General features: G+C 38.7%; 1 protein-coding gene across 1 annotated transcript in view; it reads right to left on the bottom strand.

Moving 5' to 3' along the window:
• The window catches only part of dab2ipb (DAB2 interacting protein b), a 168,718-nt gene that overhangs the window by 120,971 nt on the left and 21,041 nt on the right, over positions 1 to 26,706 (bottom strand). Inside the window, 1 exon segment of the mRNA XM_061733807.1 lies at positions 14,095 to 14,213. Within this exon segment, the coding sequence (XP_061589791.1) occupies positions 14,095 to 14,213 (119 nt within the window).

Raw genomic sequence — 26,706 nt, 5'->3', positions numbered from 1 at the left:
TACCCAAACAACACACATAATTTCTGTTAATATCTTTAACTATCGCCAAGAAAACCATACTATTGAACTGGAAAGACAGAACAAAGATATCCATAACCCACTGGCTTAATCTTCTAACAGATCACTCAAACCTAGAAAAACATTAGAAAGATTTTGAAAAATAACATCGCATCCTATGAAAACACTTGTTCCCCCTTTTTACAATACATCTAGAGCTGATTCCTTTTACAAATACCTCTCTTTTCTGTTCATTTGTTGTCACTTACAACTCTTACTATATTGTTATTTTTTATCAGTTATGATCATATTATTATAAGATCATATAGCCATTATATATAGTATTATTACATATTATATATATTACTATTGTTAAATTATTATATCACCATATATTAAATATATTATTATACCTATTATATATTATTATTATTACTACATTATCATATTGTTATGATTATTACATTATTGTCATTATTACAACCATGATTATGACTGTGACGATAACAATAATTGTTGCTGTCATTTTTGATGAGTGAAATTATTAGTATATACATGTTGGTTCTAATTAAGATCATAATTGTGAATATTATCATTATTATTACTAATGTTGTGGTTTTATTATCAAACCATCATCACAACTAATTTTTTATTTTTTTTGGTAATATTACTTTTTAATCTGAACAGTAATCATGATAATGAAGTTATCATTATATTATAAATATAGTAAAGGCGGGTGGGGGGGGGCCGGGCTGGACTGGCCGAGGGTGGAGGTGGGCGGGGAATCCAAGCCTGGCTCTGTGGGGCCATGGCGGGGCCCTGGGTGGTGGGGGGGGGGGGGACAAATAAATAATTAAATAAAATAAATGAATAATGAAAAATTGGAAAGCTTCTCCTCAGCTGGAAAACCCCCTCCTCAGGGTCTGGGAGTTGCCCAGACTAGGAGAAACACAGCAGGTCAGATCTACAACGGGCCAGCAGCCTCCTCTGGGTCTGGTTACGGTCCGAGATGCGATCCCCCCAATTTAAAAATGCTTAAAATCAAAAAGGGAGGGGGGTTTTCCTTTCACTGCCGTCCTACCTGCCTCTTGCTGGGGCTCCCGGTCGGGCAACTGGAGTCTGGTGGGGGCTCCTGCTCGCTTCCCTGACGCCCCGGTCTGACCTCACCCCTCATTGCAATACATAAATTACCAATTCTAATTCTAATAATTATTCCTGGCATTATCATGATATATTGTTTCATAGTGTATTATTATATTAAGTTATGAAATATCATGGGATGTTAAACTATAGTATTATATTGTTATATATTATAGTATGGTCATATCATTTTGTTATATTTGTTATAATATTATAAAAATTATTATGTTATATTAGGATATTACTATATTATTATGCTATATTTATATTATATCGTGCTACACCACTCTATATGATAATTATTTATTTGTTTACTTATTAATTCTCAAATTAATATTCTTAATTTATTTATCTACTTTCATCATCTTATTTACACGCACACACACACGCACACACACACCTAGATACATATCATTGTAACTGATGTCGTCTTTTGTCGCTGTTTGCACTGTATGTTAAAAATAAAAAATAAAAATAAAAAAAAAATACATAAAACTGATGTGCTACACTGAAATTACCAGGAGCTTGTCTAGACTTTGAAGATGGATAAAAAAAATTAAAAAAAAGATACAGCTTGGCAAAATTTAGATGTTTTTTTCATGTTCTTCTTAGACTGAATACACTTGCAGATAATCAGTTGATTACACAAACACAGGACTAAAAGAGTGAGTACGAACTTTTCAACAGCTGCACGTTTAGGCTCAACAGCTAAAGTCAAGAGAGGCGATGTCATGGATGAGGTTACAAATGAGGACAGATCACGTCAAAGCCAGAGTGAAGCTGGACACGTAGAACATAGACTATAGAACTTCGTTCCCTCCTTGCGCAGTGCTTCATGCATCTTTTTGTGCTAAATTAATAAACTTTAAACTCTAAACATCCTGAAAATAGAGAGATATAAAACTTCCAGTAACCTCTAACTAAGTCAACTAAGAGCTTGACTAAAAGAAGATGAGAGGAGATTCTCAGCAGCACACACACATAACAAACTGATAGACAATATTCATGCACCAGAAAAGTAAGCAATCATTTGTGACAAAGTATGAAGTCAATGCAGTTCTTGTCACTTGATTGTTCCTTTTTGTGCGAGCTAGCGTTTTTGCCTTTTTTAACATCTGCAATCTCACTCCAGCAAGCACCTCCTTGTCTCCATGGCAACTGCTAGCTTGCGTCAAAAGTGAGAAATAATGAACCAATGAGTTCATTGGTGCAAAAATGGCATGGTGTTCCAAGTTTTGTAGAGTGAAATCTAATTGGCTTTTCTTTAAGATTTTAAAGAAGGCAACAACAAAAAAAAGGACTTACTAATGAATATTGTTCAAGAAAGAATGGAATTTCATCAACGTAATCAGGACAACAAGCTCAACCGGTAAAAAGGTTGAAGTGTAGCCTCTTATTACGATCAAACACAGCAGCTGTTTAATACACAAAGGTCAGATAAGAGAGTTTCAGGAAACACACTGAAGAGAAACAGATATTACCTGTAGTGCTTTAACCTTCTGCCATTCTCACACTTTTCATATGGTAGCGAGAGGCAAATTGCACATAGAAAAGACCTCCCTGCATCCCATTCAGGCCATTAACACACTTGTATGATAATTACCACCTACAGCGTGAATAGTCTCCCTAAGCTACAATGGAACGGGGATAATTAGAGAGTGACTTCCACACAGCTTGGCAAACGATCACAAAGCAGCCTGAGCATCCTGATGAACAACACCTGCCATCAGGAGGCCCCCTGGCCGGAGAACAAAAGACTTGCTTATGTCAGTATACTTAAGTCTTTGCTAATAAGGAGATTCTTTATCACCATTATCTACACACATAAAGTGTTTGAATTTCAGATCACGTGATTATGATAAACGTCAGTTTTAAAGTGTGTTAAAACAGGGGATACTGTTGTTAAATCTGTCAGTATTCCCTGTAAATCATTAAAGTTTTTAATTGTGCTGTTCAGGCACATTCTTTTTCCATAATGCAAGGTTCTAAGGAAATGAAGGAGCTACCGAGAGCTGCTGAAAATAAGAAGTAGAAACACTACAGAGACAGCTTGAGGAAAACAGGATGCAAACAAATTATTGTAAAGGCAGCAAAGCATTCATTTTACAAATACACATTATATTATGACTCATTTTATCTATATGAATTCCAGGAAATGTTGTGTCTGTATTCATGGGAGGCTTTATAAAAAAAAGAGAACGCACAATGATTTCCACAGTAATAGAACATATATATTACAAACTATAAAATCCAGTCTAACAGTTGTGGGGAGTGTGGAGCTCAGTCCACACTAAAAGCTTAAAGTCAGGATGCTCCGGACTGAGCCGCCGTCTGCTTAAACTGGTTTATCAATATTTTTTAACTCTATTCCATATTCCAAACAACACGGTTTAACAACCGATACAGACCGTTAACAAAACATAACGGTGTCAGGTAGCTGAAGTAGATGTGCAGAAGCTGAAAGTCCTTGCAGCTGCATCAAGTTCAAGTCCTGGATCTCGTCTCTGTCTTCTCCGGCCATATCCTGCATCTCATTTAAGGCCGTCAGGAATTACATTTTATTTCATTTGGACAAAGAGCATAAGAAAAAAATAATGTTGTACTTAAAATAAATCCAATTAAAAAAAATAAAAGAAAAAAGTTTACTGATTGATATTAATGATTAAAAAAAAAGGCAAATTGTCATTTTACTGTGACCTCTGGTGTTTTTTTTTTGGTGTTTGGATATAGTGCTTCTGTAAAAAAAACTTTCCAGCTATTTCTTGAAACCAAGCAATGAGGTACTAATTAGATGAATGAGAACTTTTTATTTTATCCCCATTTGTGAATTAATCTGACCTAATCTGAATTAAGACCCTGACACTGAACATTATCTACGACGGAGTATTAGGGCCAAACTAAGACAAAAAACATTGGAAATTACGAGAATAAAGTCATAATATAATGAGAATAAAGTTGTAAAATTACGAGAATAAAGTCGTAATGTTGCGAGAATAAAGTCGTAATAGAATAAAGTCATAATATTATGAGAATAAAGTCGGAATTTTACGAGAATAAAGTCGTAAAATTACGAGAATAAAGTCGTAACATTACGAGAATAAAGTCGTAATGTTGCGAGAATAAAGTCGTAATATTATGAGAATATAATTTATGAGAACTCTAACAGGAAGAGCTTCTTCTCCCTGTGTTAAAATGAGGAATATTGAGCATCTTGTGAAGTTATATTTATATATTTATAATATATTACGACTTTATTCTCGTAATATTATGACTTTATTCTCGTAATTTTACGACTTTATTCTCGTAATATTACGACTTTATTCTCGTAATTTTACAACTTTATTCTCGTAATATTATGACTTTATTCTCGTAATTTTACGACTTTATTCTCGTAATATTATGACTTTATTCTCGTAATTTCCTTTTTTTGTTTTTTTGTTTGGCCCTAATACTCGTAATTATCAGCTTTATTGTAAATCAATAACTGTTATCCAAAATGCTCTTCATCTATTTCTCAAGGAGAGTCAGCCTAAAAAACACAGAATAGGAATTAAGCTGCAGAATTATTCAAATCACAACAATGGGGAGAACAAAAGAATGAAAAGACTGCACAAATGTCCATGAGTAAGCTAAACGAGGACATCCAGCCCTGTCAAGTGAGAGATGTGGGCAACAGAGGGGTTACTACTGATGTCACCGCTGAACTGTGGTCAGGAGCTTTTAGCTGAATGAACAGAGCTGAGTCATTGCTGCCGAGCGAGAAACCACCTGACGCTCTTGACAGGGAGGCTGTCGAAATCAAATGCTCTCCTCGCCCCGTAAATACACAATTTATTCCACATCCATATATATATATGTGGGTGTGGGCAGGGGGTTTGATTAGCAGAGCGGCTCGGGCAGAAGCTTTCCATTTGACGATACGTGTTGATGAACTCCTTCAGAAACATGACAAGGTGTTTGAAAGATGGGCAAGACTTTTGATAGAAAAAGGAGACAGTGTCGTAAACAAGGAAAGCGGCATTAAATGACTGGGAATAATAAAGAGATACAGAGGGCGAATAATATAAATACAAAATAGACCAGTCAAAAAAAAACCTGGAGAAAATAACAGCGAGTGGCTGACAGGGAGGGATGACTTACGGGAGGAGGATAAATGGAAAAATTGGAGCACAAATGTGGAGGTGGCAGAGCATGAGTTGATAGAAAAAGCAATAGAATGAAACTAAATGAGGGGGAAAGTGAAGAGAAAAGTATGGCAAACAAGTGCCAAGGTCACCGGCGGATGAGGGCTCAGCAGAGCATGGAAATAGCTGCAGAGAGAACTGAAACAAAAGACGGTCCAATAGAGAAGAATTAACTTTTTTTTTTCCCCCCTGTGGCGCGTATTCTGATCACTCTTTGTTTTAGCAGATGTTTCAAAAGCGTACAATACTAATCATTGTTCACCAAGACAATCAAAGCAGGACATGGTTTTCGCTGAAAGTGCGCAATTGTGTAAAAATTTACTTTTTTTTGTGGGGGGGGGGCAGGTTTGCCAATTCACCTGTAAAAGTACATGTAATCCTGTGAAAAAAGCACATGCTTCTGTAAAATCTCAATATCCTTTTCTACATTACACTGTAGGAAATGTTCGTAAAAATTACAGTGAAAAACTGTAAAAAAGCAACAGTAAAAGACCGTAAAATCAAAAATAGTATATCACTGTACTAGATACATTATATTACCCTAAATCAAGAAAGAGTACATAACTATACTTTTTACTGTAATAATATGTAGAAATCACACAATTTTACTGTAAAAATATAATTTTTTGGTAAAAAATTTGAAAAAAACGTAATATCACAAGCATGTAATTACCCTAAAATTAACTGTATTATTCTGTCTAAATTACAGATTTAGCTGATGTTTACATTTAAATTTACAGTATAAAACTGTTCAACATTATGCAAAAACATACTGTAATTTCTACATAAACAGGTTTACAATATGTCTGTTTTTCATAGTAATTTACCGTAAACACAACAGTTCTCAACTATGAAATTTATGGTTGCCTGAAAAGCATACCGTAATGTCATATACATTGTTGACGTGTTTTTTTACGGTGAAATTCTGGCAACCACAGCTGCCAGTATTTTTTTTTTTTACAGTGTACTGTTATGGTCGCAGAAGGGAAAAAGTTTCCAAGGGCACCGATACGACCCCATACCATCACCGAGGCTGCTTTTGGACTTGTTCCCGATAACAGTATGGACTGTGGTCTGACGGACACGGCAAATATTTTGGCGCTTTTCCACTAGTACCTACTCAGCTCGACTCGACTCGGTTTGGCGCTTTCCCACGAGGGGTCTACCCGTGCCGAGTAGATACTTTTTCTGTTACTACTCTGCCGAGGTTCTAAGCGGGCTCAGTCGGGCTGTATCTGACGTCATCACACTACAGGCCACCGATTGGTCGGGAGGTTGCAGTCAGACACGTCTGAGTCAGGATGCAGACATCAGCGAAACAGCGACTGATGGCTTCTTGTTTTATGATCCAACTCTGAGGTGCAGATGTTCATAAACCTGGTGGCTGAGGAGAGAATTAAAAAGGGATCAAGACCGGCGATAAGGAAGGACCAGATCCACCAGGAGCTCTGTCTCTTCATAGCTGCTCGCGGCTACCAACTGACTTTTCAGCAGCCGAGACAAACTAAAAAAAATTAAAAAGCGTTGCGCGCTCAAAGATTCTCTCACTCTCATTTTTTAACTTGATATCAAACACCAGCCACAGACCCAGCGGCACATATATCATGTCCTCCAGGTTCTACATCTTTCCACATCGTTTTCTTCGTTTATATCACACAATCAAATACATCACAGCAGCTTCACTCTGACTTCCTACTTCTGCTCCAGGTGCTGAATTGTTATGGAAAAGAAACCAGGCCAACTTCAGTCGAGCCGAGCTGAGATGAGTAGAGCCGAGTAGGTACTAGTGGAAAAGTGTCATTTCTTTCAGAATAACGTCAGTTTAGAGATTGTCGGTTGGACAAAACGCACGTATCCAGTTTGTGTTGGTCCATCAATTCAATTCAATTCAAACTTTATTAAAGACACATCTTGAGAAGAAGTCCATAGTACCATAAAAAAAAATATATATATATATACATATAACATACACGATATAAAAGACAACCTATGATAAAAAGATATAAAAACCACAATACAGAAGACTAAAAAACAACAGTGACACAAAAAGAAAACAGTGTCAGGTGCAAGTGTACAGACATGAACGCCAGTGGTTCCACAACGTGGATGTGAACCTGACTGAGCTGAGTGCAGGATTTGTTAAGCAGGAAAAATCCAAGAGGCCTCCAAGAGATGTCAATATAACCTTCGCTCATTTCTCGATGTGGCTTCATGTTGTTAAGCTGGACGAACGGTTCTCAAACAATTCCTCGCCCATGTGGTCATAACGGTTATTGATGACGGATGGTTCCTGATGCTGTGCCATCTGGGTGATTAGAAATCAGAGGCCCTCAGCTTAATCTTTCACATGTGCCCTTTATGCCCTGAAACACCTCCAGATGCCTTCAATTATTTAATTTTATTATAGGGAAAAATCTGCAAATCACTTCCAATCTTTCATTAAAGAAATCACTGAAAGATATCTCTCAATCAAGCTTATTGTTGCTCCCCAAACTCTCCACCAACAATCGGACATCCCTTTTTTCTACCAAATTGTCATGACACTTACTCGGTGAAATCACCTGTAATAGATATTTTAGTACTTCTCCCTCTATCCATCCGTTTTCTATACCCGCTTTATCCTGTGACCCCCGTGACCCAGCTCATTACAGGCAAAAGGCACAGGTACACCCTGGACAGGTCGCCAGTCTACCACAGGGTCACATATACAGACAGACAACCATGCACACTCTCTTCTAACACGAGGAGAACATGCAAACTCCACACAGACTCCTGCCGGGCCCGGGGGTGGAACAAGGAACCTTCTTGCTGATAGGCAACAGTAAGCCACTCCTCCTTATTAGCACTAAATCTATCATCCATTCATTTATAATCTACACCTGCTTCCTCCTATTCAGAGGTCACAGGGCTCTCCTGGGCCCCGGCTCTATTCAGGTGACAGGAAGGGGTACAACTTGGACAGGTTGCCAGTAAACTGAAGGACCCTTTTTATTGACACTCCCCTACCACCCTTTTTTGGTCTGACTCGATATGCAAACATTGTATATTACCAATAAAATAAAGCAAAAATAAAAGGTTGAAGTACAGAGCCACTGTTTTTGTTTTCTTCTCCCAACTTGTCTAAATAAGATACGACAGTCAGTGGAAGTTATGGAGTAGCATGCTGGCATAAACCTGAATTTCTTTGATTATTTCACAGTTCTCTGCTTGACAGTAAAAGGACTGGAATAATCTGATTCAACATGCACACGAAGTGGATGACAGCAGGTTTTCAGCAGCCCACCTTCTGTTTTGGCTTGTTGTACTTGATTAATAGGGAATTTGATGCCTATGGAACGAATCCATCAATATTGACTCCATTACATTGTTTACAGAGCAAATGTGTTACCTCTTTGCAAGCCAAGTGTGTGTATGTTTGTGTACAAGTGCATAAACTTTGAGTGTTTGATTGTAATCTCGGACTATTAAATCAGCCCTAATATTTCAGCTCTGTTTTTCTGCTATTATTTTTTGTAATGAAATTAAAACAAATGCTTGTGACACATTATTCTGTTCCCTTGGCTCTGCAATTTCAGGCTCCCTTATTGGGGACTGATAGAATCAGCGCCTGTGCAATCAGCGGGGTGTTCCCTGCGCACAGAACAACCTATCTTGTCCTCCTCTTGCACAAACTACAAGAAAACAAGAGTTCTACCTGTTCAATTAGACCTCCTGCTATTATCGTGGAGGAGATGAGAGAATGGGAGAGTGGAGAAAGAGAGAGATTTTTATCCACTCTAAGTCACAACTGAGAATCAATCAAGTCAGCCTGGGTAACCAGCGGGACGGCAACATGACACACTTAGACAGGGAACGTTTATTGTCTGTTGGATTAAGTCAAAGGCAAAAAGGAGAAGCTGCTAAAATGTAACATATCTTTAATCATCTGCTTTTTATGAATCAAATTTTGAAAGGCCCGGGTATGAATGCACTTCAGTTTTTGGCGTAATAATGAGAAATATTGTAGAGAAGAGCTTGGGGGTGTGCTGTGTGTGCACGTGTGCTTGCGGATATTGAACCATCGCTCTGTAAACACAGGGGTGAAAAAACATCTTAACAGATTTAGCTCAAGGCCTGGGAGGACTGCCTCAGATGTCACCACAACTCTTTTCATTGTAAGAACGAAGGATACTGTGCTTGGACTATATGTACCCTGTATGTACCCAGTCCCCTGACCCATACAGTAATCTTTTACCTTCATAGAATCTGTTCATTTTTCTCTGCTGTATGCATACCTCATCGTCCTGTCCCTGCTTCAGTTAAATCACCTGGCTGGTTTTCTTACACTCAAACTAACAAATCAAACAAAGGTTTCTCAAAATGTCCAGGTGGAACTTTTCATGTGATACCAACAATGTCCAGAAGGGGGCATTGTAATGAAAAAGTGCAAAACAAGCTCAAATTTCCTCTGGTCAAGTTTGTTTTCTGATTTAAAAAGCAATTGTATCTTAATACTAAGCCCAGGGATGCAAGTTAAGCAGTCACATGACACAGGCAGGATAACTTTACTACTCTTCCATCTATCAATCTTTCCCTTAGAGAGAAAAAAAAAGCTGCTTAGGAAACTCCTGATCAATAATCATTAGTCTTTTGGTCATATAAAAGCCTTGAGTTCTTGGGATTTCCTTTTAATAAGCACTCTTTAATTTGTGCTCATATCAAAACAATCAGTTTCTTTGTCACATTTGTATTTAAAAATCTGTCAAACCCAGAACAAGAGGAGACACATTGTCAAGTGTATTCACAACTGCATGGCTTCCACACTTGAAAAGGAAGGATTTGACAGATTCTGTACTTCACTCGTTCTCCAAGTTTATTTGAGAAGAAGTATGAATAGGTAAAACACCTTTAAATACACAAAATAAACCCAATGTAAATAAAATGTAACATTTCATAATAATAATTAGATATATAATATTAGCTCTGCACATTTAAAATATTAATTTATGTATTTCTAATGTATATGGTCCAAATGTGGATAACTCTTTTTTCACCTCACTTTCACTTTCAGCCATCATCGGAGGAGACCTCAACCTGGTGTTGGACCCTGGTGTGGACATGCTCAGTAACACAGGCGGTCACAGGAGTTGGCAGTCCGCAAGTATTATTAAGCAATATATGAATGATCTGGGTGTTTGCGATACATGGCGTTCTCTCCACCAAACTCCCAGGGATTATACTTTTTTCTCAGCTGTTCATCACTCATATTCCAGGTTAGATTACTTTTTAGTTAGCAGCTCTCTGATGAGAGATCAAATCCACCCAATTATTATTAGCGATCACGCACCAGTTTCTTTCCTTCTGGGGAAGAGGGGCAGCGTACCACCCTCTAGAAATTGGAGATTTAATACATCATTGCTTAAAGACCCCGACTTTATACATTTTTTCAAAAAAGAATGGGACATATTGTTGTCAACCCCCAACCCACCCCCCCCCATATTTCTAAAACATAACGATCAACCGGAAACAACAGCGAGTGTTCTATGGGAAGCAGGAAAAGTAGTAATGCGAGGTAAAATAATTTCCTTTTCTTCAAATAAGAAAAATAAAGATAACTTAAAAACAAAGGAATTAGAATGCAAAATTAAAGCATTAGAGGAGGTCTTACGGACCTCTGCAGACGAACATATCCTTAATAGAATAAGGAAAATTAAGATAGAATTAAATAAAATAATTGATACAAAAACACAGTTTCTAGTACAAAGGCTTCGCCTGGAGAACTTTGCATATGCCAACAGATCAGGGAAATATTTAGCCAATCAATTAAAAGTAAACAAGGAAAAAACAACCATAACATTTATTAAGGACCAATCAGGGAAGATTACGCATGATCCCTGTTTAATAAATTCAGTTTTTAGAGACTTTTACTGTAAACTATATTCATCACAAATCGAACCATCCGACCAATCCATCGATCAGTTTCTTGGAAAAATTAATCTGCCAAAGTTACATCAGGAGTAAGTTACGAATTTAGATATGCCGCTCTCAATGGGAGAACTCCATGAAGCTCTTCAACATATGCCCAATAATAAAGCTCCGGGCCCAGATGGCTTTCCAGCCGAATTCTATAAGGAATTCTGGAGCATCTTAGCACCAACATTTTATAAAATGATCCTAAATGTTGAGAATAAAAGCTTACCCTTACAAGCTACGGCCCAATATCACTAATAAATGTAGATCTTAAAATAATCAGCAAAGCTCTTACCGAACGTCTGAAAAGAGTCACCCCTTCTATTATACATCCAGATCAAACAGGTTTAATTAAGGGTAGACATTCTTCTACTAACACTCGTAGATTACTCAATATTATAGATCATTCGAGTATCAATAACCAGGAAACTACTATTATATCTTAGAAAAAGCATTCGATCGGATAAATTGTAAATTTCTATTGGCAACTTTACACATATTTGGATTTGGCAAATCTTTTATCGACTGGATAAAGACATTATATAGTTCTCCCAAGGCACGTGTAAGGACAAATGATCAAGTCTCAACAAGCTTTAACTTGCAAAGAAGTACCAGACAAGGAGAAAGAGGGCAACCCTCACTATTTGCAATATTTATTGAGCCCTTAGCAGCAGCTATTAGGCAAAATCTAAATATTAAAAAGGTATACAATGCAAAACATCAGATCACAAAATAAGTCTTTATGCGGATGAGGTACTACTTTTCCTCCAGAATTCACAAACCTCACTTTCACACACAATTGCACTTATAGAGGGATTTTCAATACTCATGTTTCACATGTCATGACTTCTTTTTTAATTATGAAAATTACATACAAACAATCAATGATTTTTTTAACCAGTCCAAGGAAAGAATGTTTAGCTCACCGGCAGCCCGTTTGATTTAAGTCCTTTTCCCATGGGTTTCAATTTTCTTTAAGTTTTTTTTTTGTCTGTTTCCACTGCTGTTTTCAGCTCAGTTTCACCTCCAGTGAACTGACAGTTTGTTATGTCCCTGTCCATGCTGTGTATTAGAAGATTGAGCTGCTGCTGCCACGGAGCAGCCCGATCACATGCTGGGGCATGCACCAGCGCATAGAGGGGGCTCACCGTAACACACATGTTAACAGTCTACATCTACTACAGTATGTAACATTTTATAATGACTGAACATTTCTGCTTTTGAACCCATGAGAGTTTTGTAATATGTGTTATTTATTTCTTAATCCAGAGCTAAGCCACTCTAAAAGCTGAACATTTATGTGGGGATGGCTGTTTCTGAGAGACACAAGGCTTGGCCGACTTTGAGTGTTTACACCTTACCTCTGGGTTGTCGTCCCCCACTAGGGTTGCCACCCGTACGGAATTGTCCTTTATTTGAGAAAAAAATGTGGCGTCCCTTATTGAACTAATACGGGACGCGATTTGTCCCGTATTTTCATTAACGCCCCATACACACGTCTGTCACACACACATCAACACTAAATGTATCAATAATGAACAAAATAAAACACAGGAAAGATTAAGTCCAGCAAAATCTTTGTGGCGGGACAACAGGACCTGCTGCGTCTGTGCCCAGATCTTTCTATGTGTGTGCCAGACAGCGGGGAGGACCCGGGCTTCACCTCCAGGTAGGGGTTGGGAATTGGGAATTAAAAGTTGCGTTCCGTATTGAACCAATACGGACATATATTATGCTCTTATTTATTGATGTCATAATATACAGGTGAAGGTCGGAACATTTGAATATATTGCAAAACGTCATTCGTAGTAAATTTAACTAGAGGTGAAACAAATATATTATTTCCCCACTACATTCAAAGTGAAATATTTCAAACCTTTATTTGTTATCATTTTGATGATTATGGCTCACAGTTTATGAAAACCCCAAATAAAAAATAAATTAGAGAATATTTTATGAAATCAATAAACAATTCCATCATTAAAATTATAAAAAAAATAAAGGTTTAACATATCTTGCTTTGCATGTAATAAGACTAGGTAATATATTAGTTTCACCTTTTAAGTTGAATTATTGAAATACATTAACTTTTACACCATATTCTAGTTTAATTATTGAAATAAATTAACTTTTACACCATATTCTAGTTTAACTATTGAAATAAATTAACCATTACACCATATTCTAGTTGAATTATTGAAATAAATTAACTTTTACACCATATTCTAGTTTTTTTTAAATTTTTTTGGCTCCTCAGCTGCTGAAATCAGGGCGTCCCTTATTTCTATTTCTGAAAGGTGGCAACCCTATCCCCCACGCTTGTTATTTATTAATGGAAATATTCCCTGCTAATTACGAATTATCCTTTAAACTGATGGTGGATTTTTTTTTGGTTCATAAATTGACTGTTTATTGACTGAATTAAACATGGAAAAAGCATCATAGAGTTAGAAAAATGCTAGCTGAGCTCCCTGTGTACGGTACGTGTTTGACAGGAGTAAGATAACGTGCAAAGAGAACAACTGTGTTGTGGTGTGTGGACACGTTGGATTTGTGTTAGTTTACTTGAAACTCATAAATAAAACAAAATGTATGAGGAAAAAAAAAAAAAAACATTGGAGGACACACCCAACATGTGATGTGCAGATGTGCAGGAACTTTAAAGGCTCCGATTGTACATTCTAAGTAAATGACTTCCAGGTTAGCATGAGTCCATCTGGACACCACACCAGGATCCTGAAAACATAGATCTAGAAGGATAACTAGCTCAGGTATGAAGAAAAGCAGGTAAGGAAGATAGACGGTACATAAAAAGCACACTCACAGTACTCACGGTGACTCTGAAAGGCGTGGCAGTGGTGGACGTTGGCTCCATCGTGGCTGTGGTCTTATCAGAGGACCCAGGAACGCTCCGTCTGCGTCCTGTCCTCTCTGGAGGAGACTCTGCACACAGACAAAGAGACAATCAGGTGATGAATTGGGTTAAAAATAAATCATATTGACATATATGGCACAAACATTTTGGTAGACCAAATTATTTGCTCTTTTTTGCATATTTATTTGTGCTATGGTTAAACAATAGAATGGGCCAATTGTACTGTGGGTTAGCATGCTGTTAATTTAGCCGTGTTTTAATTAGTGTCAAGTAATTAAAAAAGTAGAGATGAATGAATTTAGATATGTAATTAATTAATCTAATTAGTCTCCTTTTTAATTTAATCTAAAAATTGCTGAGAAAAGCCCTCAACTTGAGGTGTTTTCCTATAAATTCATTACATTATTGTGGCAGATCCAAAGATTGATATATGACAAAAAAAGGGTCTTTATAAAGTCATTTATATTTTTAACAGACTTGAACAGATGCCGTCCTAGCCATTTACATCCACTTGGCAAGAACATTCGCCAGCCTCTCTGTCACAGATTTGCGCATGCGCGTGGAGCTCTCCTCGAGTCTAGTTTGGAGAAGAGCGTTGCTGTGGTAACATCGTTGCTGCTAACGTTAGCTGTGGCTGCGCTCGAGACCGTGTGCTTTGTGTTTATGTGGCTAAACTTGAGCTGCTTCGGTGGTAAGCAAAGTCGTTTCCACAAAGAAAACATAACTTTACCTTTATCAACGATGCCGTCGGGGCGTTTTAGAAATGTAAATTCCCCTTTCACTGGACCGACAACTTCTCCATTTTCACCTCTCTTCTCCGCTACTCACCCTTCTGCCTGTCCAGTTACAATGGGAGCCTACCAGCGTATGTTAACCACGCCCACACACAGGGACAGCCAATCAGTGTCCACTTCAAGGTGGGACTGGCCATTGTTTTCCACCCACAACTCAAGCACAGGAATCCGAGAGTGATTAAAAAATAGATTAAGCGATTAAAAAACATAACGTGCTAAATATACATGTGATTAATTGATCACAATTAACGAAACGCTAGTTTCCAGATCCAGCTACGTGGCAAACATGAACCCTGCAGGGTCAAGAAATCTGTCTAATGTACTAAATAGTGTGCATGTTTTGGTTGCTGTCTAAAGATCATGGTAAGTAAGTAATGCACTGTGCACGGCACGGGGGGGTGACATATCTCCTTGTGTTAAAGGAATAACTTACACAAGTTAAAATTCACTTGTATTATGTTTAAGAAAACATTCCAAAGAAGACAGTTGTAATCATTGAGTTGTTTTTTCTTTACTTTTTGAGACGTAGGCCTACTTCGGATGAAGCTAACCTATAAATGCATGTGGTGGTTTTAGGAACTGTACAAATGTCACCAATTGAGCTGCAGCAATGTTTGTACCCAGCTTGAAAACGATGATGCAGATACACCCCCACCTATGAAACTACAACCCAAAGGCAATCATGAAAAGGTCTGATATTATAGTGACCAGGGTACATCTCAAACCTTAACTTAAATTTCACTGGCGCAGTGGCGGCAAAATCAAAATGAGAATATATGCTCTGCAATTTGATGCCTTAGTTAACTGCATTTTAAATTTTGCACATTTTTCTTTTGTATATAAAAAAAATTACCTTAAAGGCCTTTAATAAATTGTTCTATAACACAGCTCAGAGTCAACATGGAAAACAGAAAACACGCATTGTGGGACACGCATTACTTCTGAAACTTGTGTATCTTATATAAAGAGGAAACAAGCACAAGGAAATAGCATAATACGAGATCATCATGTGAGAGCTGAGAAAACTGATGCTAAAGAGTGGCGCATGTGTGGAGAAGCAGCAGATCTGGACATGCTCAAGTGGAATGTCTCTGATGTTCAGCGTGCGAGTCCTCACAGATTTTCAGAAAGCCATCAATGTTCGCTCATCAGTACAGAAAACCACAATCATTCCAGAAAGAGAAGGTAAAAGGAACTTTACAGCAAAAAGTTTCACAAAATAATTATTATTTTCAAATCCCCAACGTGCAACGCGGATATGGACAAGTAAAACAAACTTGTACATGAAAAAGTTTCCTCCTGGGTCCGATATGGTGATATAATCTGGGCATTTAGAGGTCTCTGTGCAGTCATGGTGTCACATCGGTGATGTCAGATCATTTAAATGAAGCCTTAAACTGTCCTGAACAGATAATGAAATAAATCCTACAGTTCAAGTGTGTAACTGTCTATGACTACAATGAGAATCAAACTAAATTAAGACGCAAATCCTCCGCTCATATATTTAATAGTCTGTCCGTGTCTTCAGAAGGCATTACCGTGATGTGCATTCATTTCTTACAGACTTTTACCAATGTAGCTTGGCATCGCAAGGCAAATGCCAAGGTACTGATAAGAACTGACAAACCTCTGGGTTCATTTTCAGAGGGCTTTATCAGAAAGGCCCAGACGAAAATACCTCAGAGCAAAGAGAATGTAATAAAGTGCTGCAGGAAATGAAAAGTTTTAAATAATACTACAGTGAGGTGAAAATGTACCATGCAATCTTCTTTAATCGTTTTAAAACACTGAAACAATTCAAAATTCTAGAGTGGAATCAGCTTTTGACGATCCTACTGGGATTGTTTATGTCTTGAACCTGATCTATATTGAATAAACACCTGAGTGACTCGACCTGGACGAGGATGAAGGGAAATGGTAGCTCGAAATGGCTGGTGGGCAGCGTGCCCACAAACAGGGCCGCTGCAAGGGGTGTGCGAACCGTGCGACCGCACAGGGCCTAGCGCCCCAAGGGGCCTCGCGCTATGGGCCGTTTTTTTTTTTTTTTCCCCTTATAAATATCAACAGTCACGTTCCATTACAGACCTAAATGTGTACTAGTCTGTGCATATCAATAAATATATGTGCAATGATGTGCGTGTCTGTTGTTCAATACAACTGATCAGACCAAGCGCAGACACAAGCTGCTCTGATCCAGACGGGTGGAGTTGGAACAAACTGTCACACAATGTCGAGAGAACGAGACAGAATCAGGAAATTTCCATCAGGGGATGAAAAAAGAAAAAAAAACTAAAGAAAATGGAAGAGTTTAATGCCTCTCTGAAAGGCTCGTTTGATAAATTTGTTAAAAAAATCACCGATCCGACCGGGTCTCAAGCAGCCGCGGGGCCCCGCGTCTAGGCAGGCCAGATGATGATGAGGCAGGGGAAGGTATCCAGTATTTTGCTAATTGGAGAGTTAAAATTGCGCATATAGACACCCGATCCGACCCGAAAAACCCCAAAAATTTTGCGCGCGTGAGCGTAGCGAGCGCGCGAGGGCCCCCCCAGCCATTTCGCACAGGGCCTCGCAAATCTCCCAGGCGGCTCTGCCCCCAAAGCCCGAGAAGCTAGATCCTCCTGCGTCCGTGAAGCCCGTGCCTCGGTGATGGAACGGGAGCAGCACTTATGATAGTGGACCGAACCGTGCGCCTGGAACCGCGTCAGGCTCCGTGATCGGGAAGGATCGGCCCGATCAAAACTGTCTTTATGTTTCAGAGGTAGGAGTGGAAGAGAGGCCGAGCGGTCACTCGCTACCGGAGGATCCCCGGCTGGAACGATCGGCGGTGGGATCCCCGCTGGACCGAAGAACCGAGCCGGATAGAGCCGAATCGAGCCGCATGGTGGAGCCGAACCGAAACGAGGGCTCTCCCACACCTGGAAAAGCTTGCAGACCCGGAATTAAAGGAGAGGCGAGAGGTTTTATGGTTTTGGGCGACCAGTTTAATTTAGAGCGGTTTAGAGCTAAATTTGTGTGCAACGTTGTTTACTGTATGCATATTACTGTTTGTTCATTCTGTGGCGCAGTTTCGCCAGTTATTCACGGTTAAATGCCGTGTAGGCCATCCCGTCTGATTGCACGTGGCGTGGCCAGGGCGCCGCCATCTTTAAATACTGCAGCCATCTTTGCCGGCCACGTGCAGCCAGTTGTTTTGGAACACAGATGATCGGAAGTTTTGTACCACGTGTTTATTATTTTTGATTTCTTTTTCTTTGTGCAGTTAACGTTTTATTCTTGTTTTTTCTTTATGGTAGTGTTTTATGTTTTAATGTAGTTTGCCGTCAGGTTTTATTCAATGGTGTCGCTTTTCCACCTGCTTGACACCTGGATGTAAATACATTCTGATTGGTTTTAATGAAAGAAGTTGTTTTGCACATATTTTGTCACAATGGCTGATTTGACAGAGCTAGAGCCGAACTGGTAATTGCCTTCAACGGTTATTCTGTAGTGATAATAGTAAAATTTACTACTATGCAGAATAATTCCTATTTTTGAGACTGATCCCGCTGTTAAGGTTATCATTTTTCCTGGTTAAACCCAGGTGGTGCCCCGAATAATTAAATCATTTTGAATAATTCAATTTGATAAATAATCTACTTTATTAATTATTAATTAGAGCCTCAAGAAAAACGCGGGCAAAAATCCTTGATTCTGCGGGCTAAAATCTTTGATTTTGCGATTAAATGTGCAGGTTTTTATGTGCTTTTATGCGGTGAAATTGCGGAATATGCTGGAAGTTGCGGAATATGCGGGAAGTCGTGGAATATGCGGAAAGTTGCAAAATATGCAAAATATGCAGGAAGTTGCGGATTCGGCGCTGAGCTCTTAGGCGAAAAAAAAAAGGAGAGCGCGGGTGGAGAGGAGAGGGGCGGTGGCGGCCCGGAGGCCGGCCGTCTCTCTCCCTCCAGCCCGCGGCTCAGTGCTCGGGTGATTGCCGGGTGCGCCGGCGCGGTGAGGGGATGAGCAAGAGCTCCGTCACCCCACGCGTCCGCCGACAAGATCCCCCAAGTGGATGGGAGCGTGTGTCCGCCTCCGCCGGCCTTCGTGGGCGCAGTGGTACGCGGTCAGCGCGGATCCTGAGTCCACCGGCAGCCGCGACCACCGCGCAAGCAGGGGGTTCGGCGGAGACGGCACTCCCTTTACCTCTCACCCCCGCGGGTGAGAGCTGCTGTTTGGGGTGTAAAGACATGTGGGTGGTGTCATCTGACTCGGTTTTGAGTACTTGACCTTCATTGGCCTGAATTAGCCCTGCCCCTTTTTCTGATTGGTCAATGTTTGATAGTCCCTATTTTCTGCCATAACTTTTGAATGGTTTGATATACTGTAGAGAGTCGTGGCTGGTGTCATCCGCTAAATGTCCAGGCCTGAAGAATCTACATGCAAGTCATACAAGCGCTTCCACTGCAGCACGCCTGAACGTCCACAAGGGTGCGAGGGCCCGTTCATCGCTGCTTGCAGTTTTAATTTTTATTGTATCTTTATTTAACCAATAATGAACAAGTGCCAAACGAGAAAATCCACCCGCTGGATATGATGTTTGCTGGCACTGTCCTCTCCATCAGCTTGTCAAACTGAGCTGATCTAAATTAGCTGTCTGCTGTTTAACATGCTGCTTGGCCGTATTAACTTGTGCAGTAATTGAGGAGCGAGTGGAGAACTGACAGTTTCTGCTGCGCGGAGCGCCGGTTCACATCCCATCCCACACACTTCCCCGTCTAACACAAACACAGACTGCAACCACCAACGGCAGATGAGCACAACAAGCCCTTTTGTGGAAATGAAAACTGCCGTTATTGAATTACAATGCAAATTCAAAAAAAATAATAAAGTTGGGATACTGCGGAAAGTGTAAATGAAGACAATGATTTGCAAATCTTGTAAACCCAGATTTTACTCATAGAACATAGAATGTATGTGAAATGTTTGAACTGGAGATATTAGATATTAGGTTTTTAAATACAGTCCTGAGTTTTTTCTTTTTTGTCACAACTCGCCAAATCTTTTTGCAGATTGTGAAAAGTCTGGACTGAAGTAAGATCAGGACACAACTGAGACTCTTCTTCTTTGACACCATTCCATCTTTCAGTGGAAGCAGCACACATTTTGGTTGTGTCTTGCTGAAGGGTGCAAGCATGTTCAAATCTGGACCTGTCTGATCACGGGATACATTTTCCATTTTGCCTCAGAACATTTTAAATGTGCTCCAGCCCACAGAAGATGACGACATATCTGGATCACATTCCCATGTCTTCTTCTTTGTATGGAAGAGCTTCAGCCTGTCTGTGTGGATGTCCTGGTGAACTGTGGTCTATTCCAGGCAGTCATTTCCATTACAGATCATGCCTTTTTTTTCTTCCCATTCAGCTCAGTCTAAGGCAGGGGTGTCCAAAGTCGGTCCTCGAGGGAAGAATCCTGCATGTTTTAGTTGTTTCCCTGCATCAACACACCTGATTCTAATTAATGGTCGTCACCACCTTGTCATCAAAGTCTGGATAGTTCTGTTGATGACCAAGCTCCTTGTATCACGGTTTGATAAAAAAAAAGGGACACATCTAAAACATGCAGGACTGCGGCCAGTACTCGAGTTGTAAAAATATATCAGGGGGGATGGTGGATTTTATCATATGGGGACAGATAATTTGTGCTGATTACAAATAATATAATATATTACAAATAATAGCACTGACCAAAACACCTGCAGAAATACTGCAGGAATGACATAGCAGCAGTTACATGCAGCCTTCTGTAAGCTTTAAATATCCACCGGGCTTACATCAAATACATCAAAACACAACAATAAAAAACAGTTTTCTGAACTTATCAATATGATTCTTTCCTTCACAGGATAAGTAAAATTTTAGTTAAAAAAATCTCATAACACTTAAAACAAGACTCATCACTGGAAAAAACAACAATTTTCACCTGTTTCAAGTAGATTTTCACTTAAAATAAGTAGAAAAATCTGCATGTGGAACAAGATTTTTTTGCTTGTAATAAGAAGATAAATCTTGTCCCACTGGCAGATTTTCGTACTTATTTCAAGTGAAAATTTACTTGAAACAGGTGAAAATTGTCAAATGGTCAAATAAGTTATTTTTCTGGTGTTATTTTTCTGGTGATGACTCTTAATGTTGAAATAGCAGTAAAACCACATTCATTGATGAAACAGAATAAGGGATGGAAAGGGGGGATGGCAGTTTTACAGGGGGGATGATTTGGACCGTTTTTATTTCAGGGGGGATCCTGACCATCCCCCCTCATCCCCCCTCAACTCGAGTACTGACTGCGGCCCTCGAGGACCGACTTTGGACACCCCTGGTCTAAGGGTACCTTTCCAGGGTATTATGTGCTGTAGTAATGAAAGATTGGATCTGACCATCCAGCTTAAAGGGAATAAAACTTTATACCTCCTTGCAAATGCCAAATGTGGTCTTTTTTGTTTTATTTTATAGGTGCATTGCAGAAAAAACAAAAAGACTTTATCCAACAAAGGATATGTATAATACTAATTGAGGTGTGTGTATATAAATCAAGGAAAGATCTGTCACAAACAGGAAGAAGAAATCAAATGGTCAGCTTTATTTTGGTTATTTGTCTACAAAGTCAGATGAATTATTTAATAAGCTGATGAAATTAGTTATTGGGCTGGCATCTAAATCCATCCTAGGACACCTTTTGTTGTCCAAACAATGAATAGGAAGAGGCAGACACATTAGGAACATTGTAGCTGAGGCAACGGTGCTGTAGTTTTTCATATTTTGAACCACCTTCAACCCTTCTTCACTCCTGAGAGACTCACTAAGATGCTCCTTTCAGACTCATCTCACTGACCTGTTGTCAATGAATCTGATTACATGCAAGATGTTCCTTGAGGCAGCGGTTGCTTTTTCAGTAATCTGTTCCAACATTCTGAAATCTATTTGCTGCTGTCAAATTAAAAAACAGCTCATATTTTTTTATGAAATGGTAAAATGAACCTATCAGTATACTTTCTATGTGTGGAAAAATAAGGCTTTGAGATTTGCAATTCTGTTTATATTTATACTTTACTTTTTATTTTGTATTAATGGCAGTTGTAAATGCATTGTCCAGTGCAAATAATAATAATAATAATAATAATAATAATAATAATAATAATAATAAAAAATGATTCAATCTTAAATTGGCTTAGCAATGTAAGTTTTAAAAGAAAATGTGTGTTAGGCTAATTTAAAATCACTATTTGACCCACAGAGACACGAGACTCGGTAGGTGGTGATGGGTGGTCCAAACTGGGAGTCAAGTTAATCCCTCAGATGAAACGGCGTCAACGTCAAGTGTTCATTAAAGCAGATGTGCGGGATTCGTGTTTCAAGCACTTCAAGGAGGTGGTAAATGGAAAACTTCTCAGTCTGTAGTCATTTTACAACTTCTAAAAAAAACAAATTTCCTGTCTGTTTTTGCTGCTGCCATTAAAACAAGTGTTTTTAATCTTTAAATACTACTAATAACACACACATTCACGGATGAATGAGGCTGATTAAGGTAGCGCTGATTTCAATCAGTCAGCGATGTGAATTGCTTCTTTCAACTTTAATAAATTCTGCCCTCTGGGGCTTAATTTCACAGCGGAAACTTCCCCAGTAGTGCACAGCTGGCTGCTACAACCGCCCAAAGGAACGCTTACACAAAAACATGCACACGAGCACAGATCATTTTTTGCTGTGGTGTCACTGTTGTGTTGAGCTGCAGCACATGCTTCCACATGTTTGGACCATCTGCCTGCAACGTACTGTATCTCCACAGAAGCATGGAAAAGTTTTACTGCTATCACATGCACATCTGTTTGACTATAACCCCCCCCCCAACTGATGGTAAACAGACACTCAAACTCAATAAAACTTAAACCTTAATCGCACTTCTAAGAAAAAGCTGTTAAATATTTGTTTTGTACAACATAAGGAGTTTGATCTTAGACTGTTAGTATGTTTATTTCGAGGTGTCTGCGCAACAGCGGTTACTTTAACACATTTGCGGATCTCGGAACATGCAAGTGTACATTTGGGAGCATCTAAGTCGGTGTGTTTTGTAATATCAAAGGGCCGGATTGTTCCAGAATAAAGCTGTTGTCTTTGAACTCCTTCCTTCCTGTTCTTTTCCTTTACTTGGTCAACTAATTCTCACTCGTACTTCCCAATCATCATTGTTTTTCAGTGCTCTCGGAGACTGTTTGCCATTACCTGTAGATCCTGATTCCAACTTTCTCCAGGCTGACTCACACTACATAAGTTGGACCCTGCATGTGTAAAGTGTGAGCCCCTTTGAGGTTAAAAAAAAAAAGCAAGATCATAATCACCTGCAGGACTGTACTGTACTGTACGTGTGTCTTGTGTCTGGCAACACAGATAGCGACAGCCTGGATGTGAAGAACTTTATAAACCAACTGTCAAAAAGGAAACTTTTTGACTTCATTTTGAATGAAAGATTGAGATAGGAGGTAGTAAGTAAAATCTAGCAGACATGAGGCTAGACATGCTCCAATCATTATGCTACAATTTCAGCTAACTTCCCGTATCTGATGGATAGAGTCGTTTTGATTTTTTCAGCTTTTTTTTTTAAATTTGATTTATCAAACTCACTGATCTGTTATATTCCTTTACACTATTGATAACATTGGAGACACCGAGTGGACCTCACAGTCCTCCATATGCCAGAATATTCTCGAGGCAAATATTAGGCCAACTGTTCAATGTTCGAGTTTGGTTAAAACAGGACACTGATGCAAGCACCGCATTAAATCTAATTCAGAATGATTGAAAAATAAAAGAACCCAGGTAGTGGAATGGCTCGGGCTAAAGTGTGTGTGTGTATATATACATACATATATAAATATATATATATATATATATATACACACCGTATTTTCTGGACTATAAGCCGCACCTGTATATAAACTGCATCCGCTCTATTTAAAAAAAAAAGATATCCAAGCCGCAGATATTTATGTTGTTAGATTAGATATTTACTACATGTACAGAAGGATTTTTTTGAACTGTAAATGATGTAAAGGTTTGTACCTAAATAGATCTTTCCTAACAGTGTCTTTTAACACGGCAGCAACTTTGCTGATTAAAACTGGACAGAATCAAGAGAAAATAACCGCTATTTATTTATCTATTTATCTGTTTGAAATCTGCTTCTACCTACTTCTATCTGCTAAAGAAGAAGTAGCATATTTTTCTTTGCATTTATTTTGTCTTAGTTTTTATTCTAATTTCGGTTAGCACTCCCCCTAGCGGTGGAAAAATCCACAGAATAGCCGCACCTTTGTATAAGCCGCACGGTTGAAAATCTATGAAAAAAGTAGCGGCTTATAGTCCAGAAAATACGGTATATATATATATATATATATATATATATATATATATATATGTATATATATATATATGTATGTATATATATATATGTATATATATATATATATATATATATATATATATATATATATGTGCGTGCGTGCGTGCGTGCGTGCGTGTGTGCGCGCGTGCGTGCGTGCGAATACTCATTTGGAATAATAGCTTTCTCATGCGGTTGTGCCAGAACGCTGTGTTTTGTACTCCATGTTGATAATAATGATGAATGTTCTGGACACATTTGTCTTCTTTTCCATGTTTTTTTTTTGCTGCTTCTGTGTAACATTATCATGAACTGGGGTGGCTGGTTTTTGTCTTTAGCTTTTTCAAACAAATGATAATGACAAACTCTCTACGCTTCTGAAATCATAAGTCTTGCGTGAAATGTACACATTTGCAGCTGGTTCCTTCAGTGAAAAACAAATATAGGCTCTGTAAACATGTTAAATAAGAGGAAGAGTTTCAACCTTTTTCTTCTTTGTGTTGCTATAATTCTCTTGGGGAAAAAACAAAAAACAAAAAGGCAGTTTTATATAGTGAAGTGTGTGTGGTAACGATGAAGACACAAAATTAAGGGAAGAAACAACCTTATGGACACAAACAAATGACTTGTGGCTGTGATCATATTTCAAGCAGAAGGAGGATCGTACAGATGAAAGTCAGGGCAGGACCATTAGGCTGAAGATGATTTTCAAAAGATTCAACTCAGAAAGAAACTTGGATTAACTGAATTGAAAAGACAAAAACCAAGTCAAAAAGGAGTAATCAGTAAGAAGATCCCATGTTGTATAATGTAGCAGTGTACTGGATGTTTTATGACCTGGCAGACATACATGGATTATCCTTGTATTTATAATTGAATAGGTTTCCATCAGCAGGGGTCTGAATTAAAACCTAGGAGACTGTAATTAGCCAATGTCCACTTCTGTTCTTTTAACTGTTGTCTCTCCATTACAGTGACAGACCTGGTAGGATCCACTGACTTAAAAAACCTACCACTCCATAGCACTTGGTGGTAGTACCACTTTCAATGTCTCCCAGTGACTGGTTAATAAAAAAAGAAAAAAAAGAATAAATATTAAATAAAAACAAATGAAAAAACAAGATCAATATTAAAAGGAGCTTAGATGGTTGTTGCGTTTCGGCGGCAATGAATAAGAGACACATACTTCCTCCTGCCGACAGCATATCCAATCTTCACCGTGTCAACAGCTCCCATGGGCTGCACTGAAGCACCTAATCCAAGGGACTTGTCTCGGCTGCACAGAAGTTCATGAAAATTCTCTCTGCATGGCTCTTCCTGGTCATGGAGACACCAGACACATTTGAGGCCCCGTAAAACTACCCCAAGACCAGTGTTGGGGTAGTTACTCAAAAAAACTAATCCATTACATATTACTAGTTACTTTAAAAAAAAGTAATCCCTTACACTACTTAGTTACTGGTTGCTGAAAGTAACTAGTTACATTACTAGTTACATTACTTTTGGATTACTCCGCAATATCACCTGAGCTGCACCATAACTCGATTGCCAATGAACAACATTTACAGGACTGTCTCAGAAAATTAGAATATTGTGATTTTCTGTAATGCAATTACAAAAACGTCATCCATTCTGGATTCATTACAAATCAACTGAAATATTGCAAGCCTTTTATTATTTTAATATTGCTGATCATGGTTTACAGCTTAAGAAAACTAAAATATCTTATCTCAAAAAATTAGAATATTCTGGGAATCTTAATCTTAAACTGTAAGCCAAAATCAGCAATATTAAAATAATAAAAGGCTTGCAATATTTCAGTTGATTTGTAATGAATCCAGAATGTATGACATTTTTGTTTTTTTTTAAATTGCATAACAGAAAATAAAGACTTTATCACAATATTCTAATTTTCTGAGACAGTCCTGTAGTTGGAACTTTATTACTGCAGTGCCCAGATCAGCACCAGAAGTCCCGTAAAATCCCGTAAAATCCCGTAAGATCACGTTAAAGGCTGATTTATGGTTCTGCGTTACACCAACGCAGAACTTACGGCGTAGGGTATGCAGCGACGCGCACCGTACGGTGTGTGTCGCTGCGTACCTTACGCCGTAGGCACTGCGTCGATTTAACGCGGAACCATAAATCAGCCTCAAGTCAGAAGTGTTGCAGCACAACGCATGAAGACCAATAGATCTATGATGAAAACGCATGAAAGGCAAGTTTGATTTTCTTTTCTGTTCTCCCGTTCTACATGTAGTTGAAAAGCTTAAAGTAACTAAAGTAACGTATTTTTTCTTGTCTTAAGAGTAACTATAATGGGATTACCCAAATTACAACTGTAACGCGTTAC

Source organism: Cololabis saira, chromosome 11, assembly GCF_033807715.1.
Source record: "Cololabis saira isolate AMF1-May2022 chromosome 11, fColSai1.1, whole genome shotgun sequence".
In the NCBI taxonomy this organism is placed as follows: Eukaryota; Metazoa; Chordata; class Actinopteri; order Beloniformes; family Belonidae; genus Cololabis; species Cololabis saira.
Note: the sequence above shows the minus strand (reverse complement) of the source record. Positions and strands in the feature narration are given on the sequence as shown.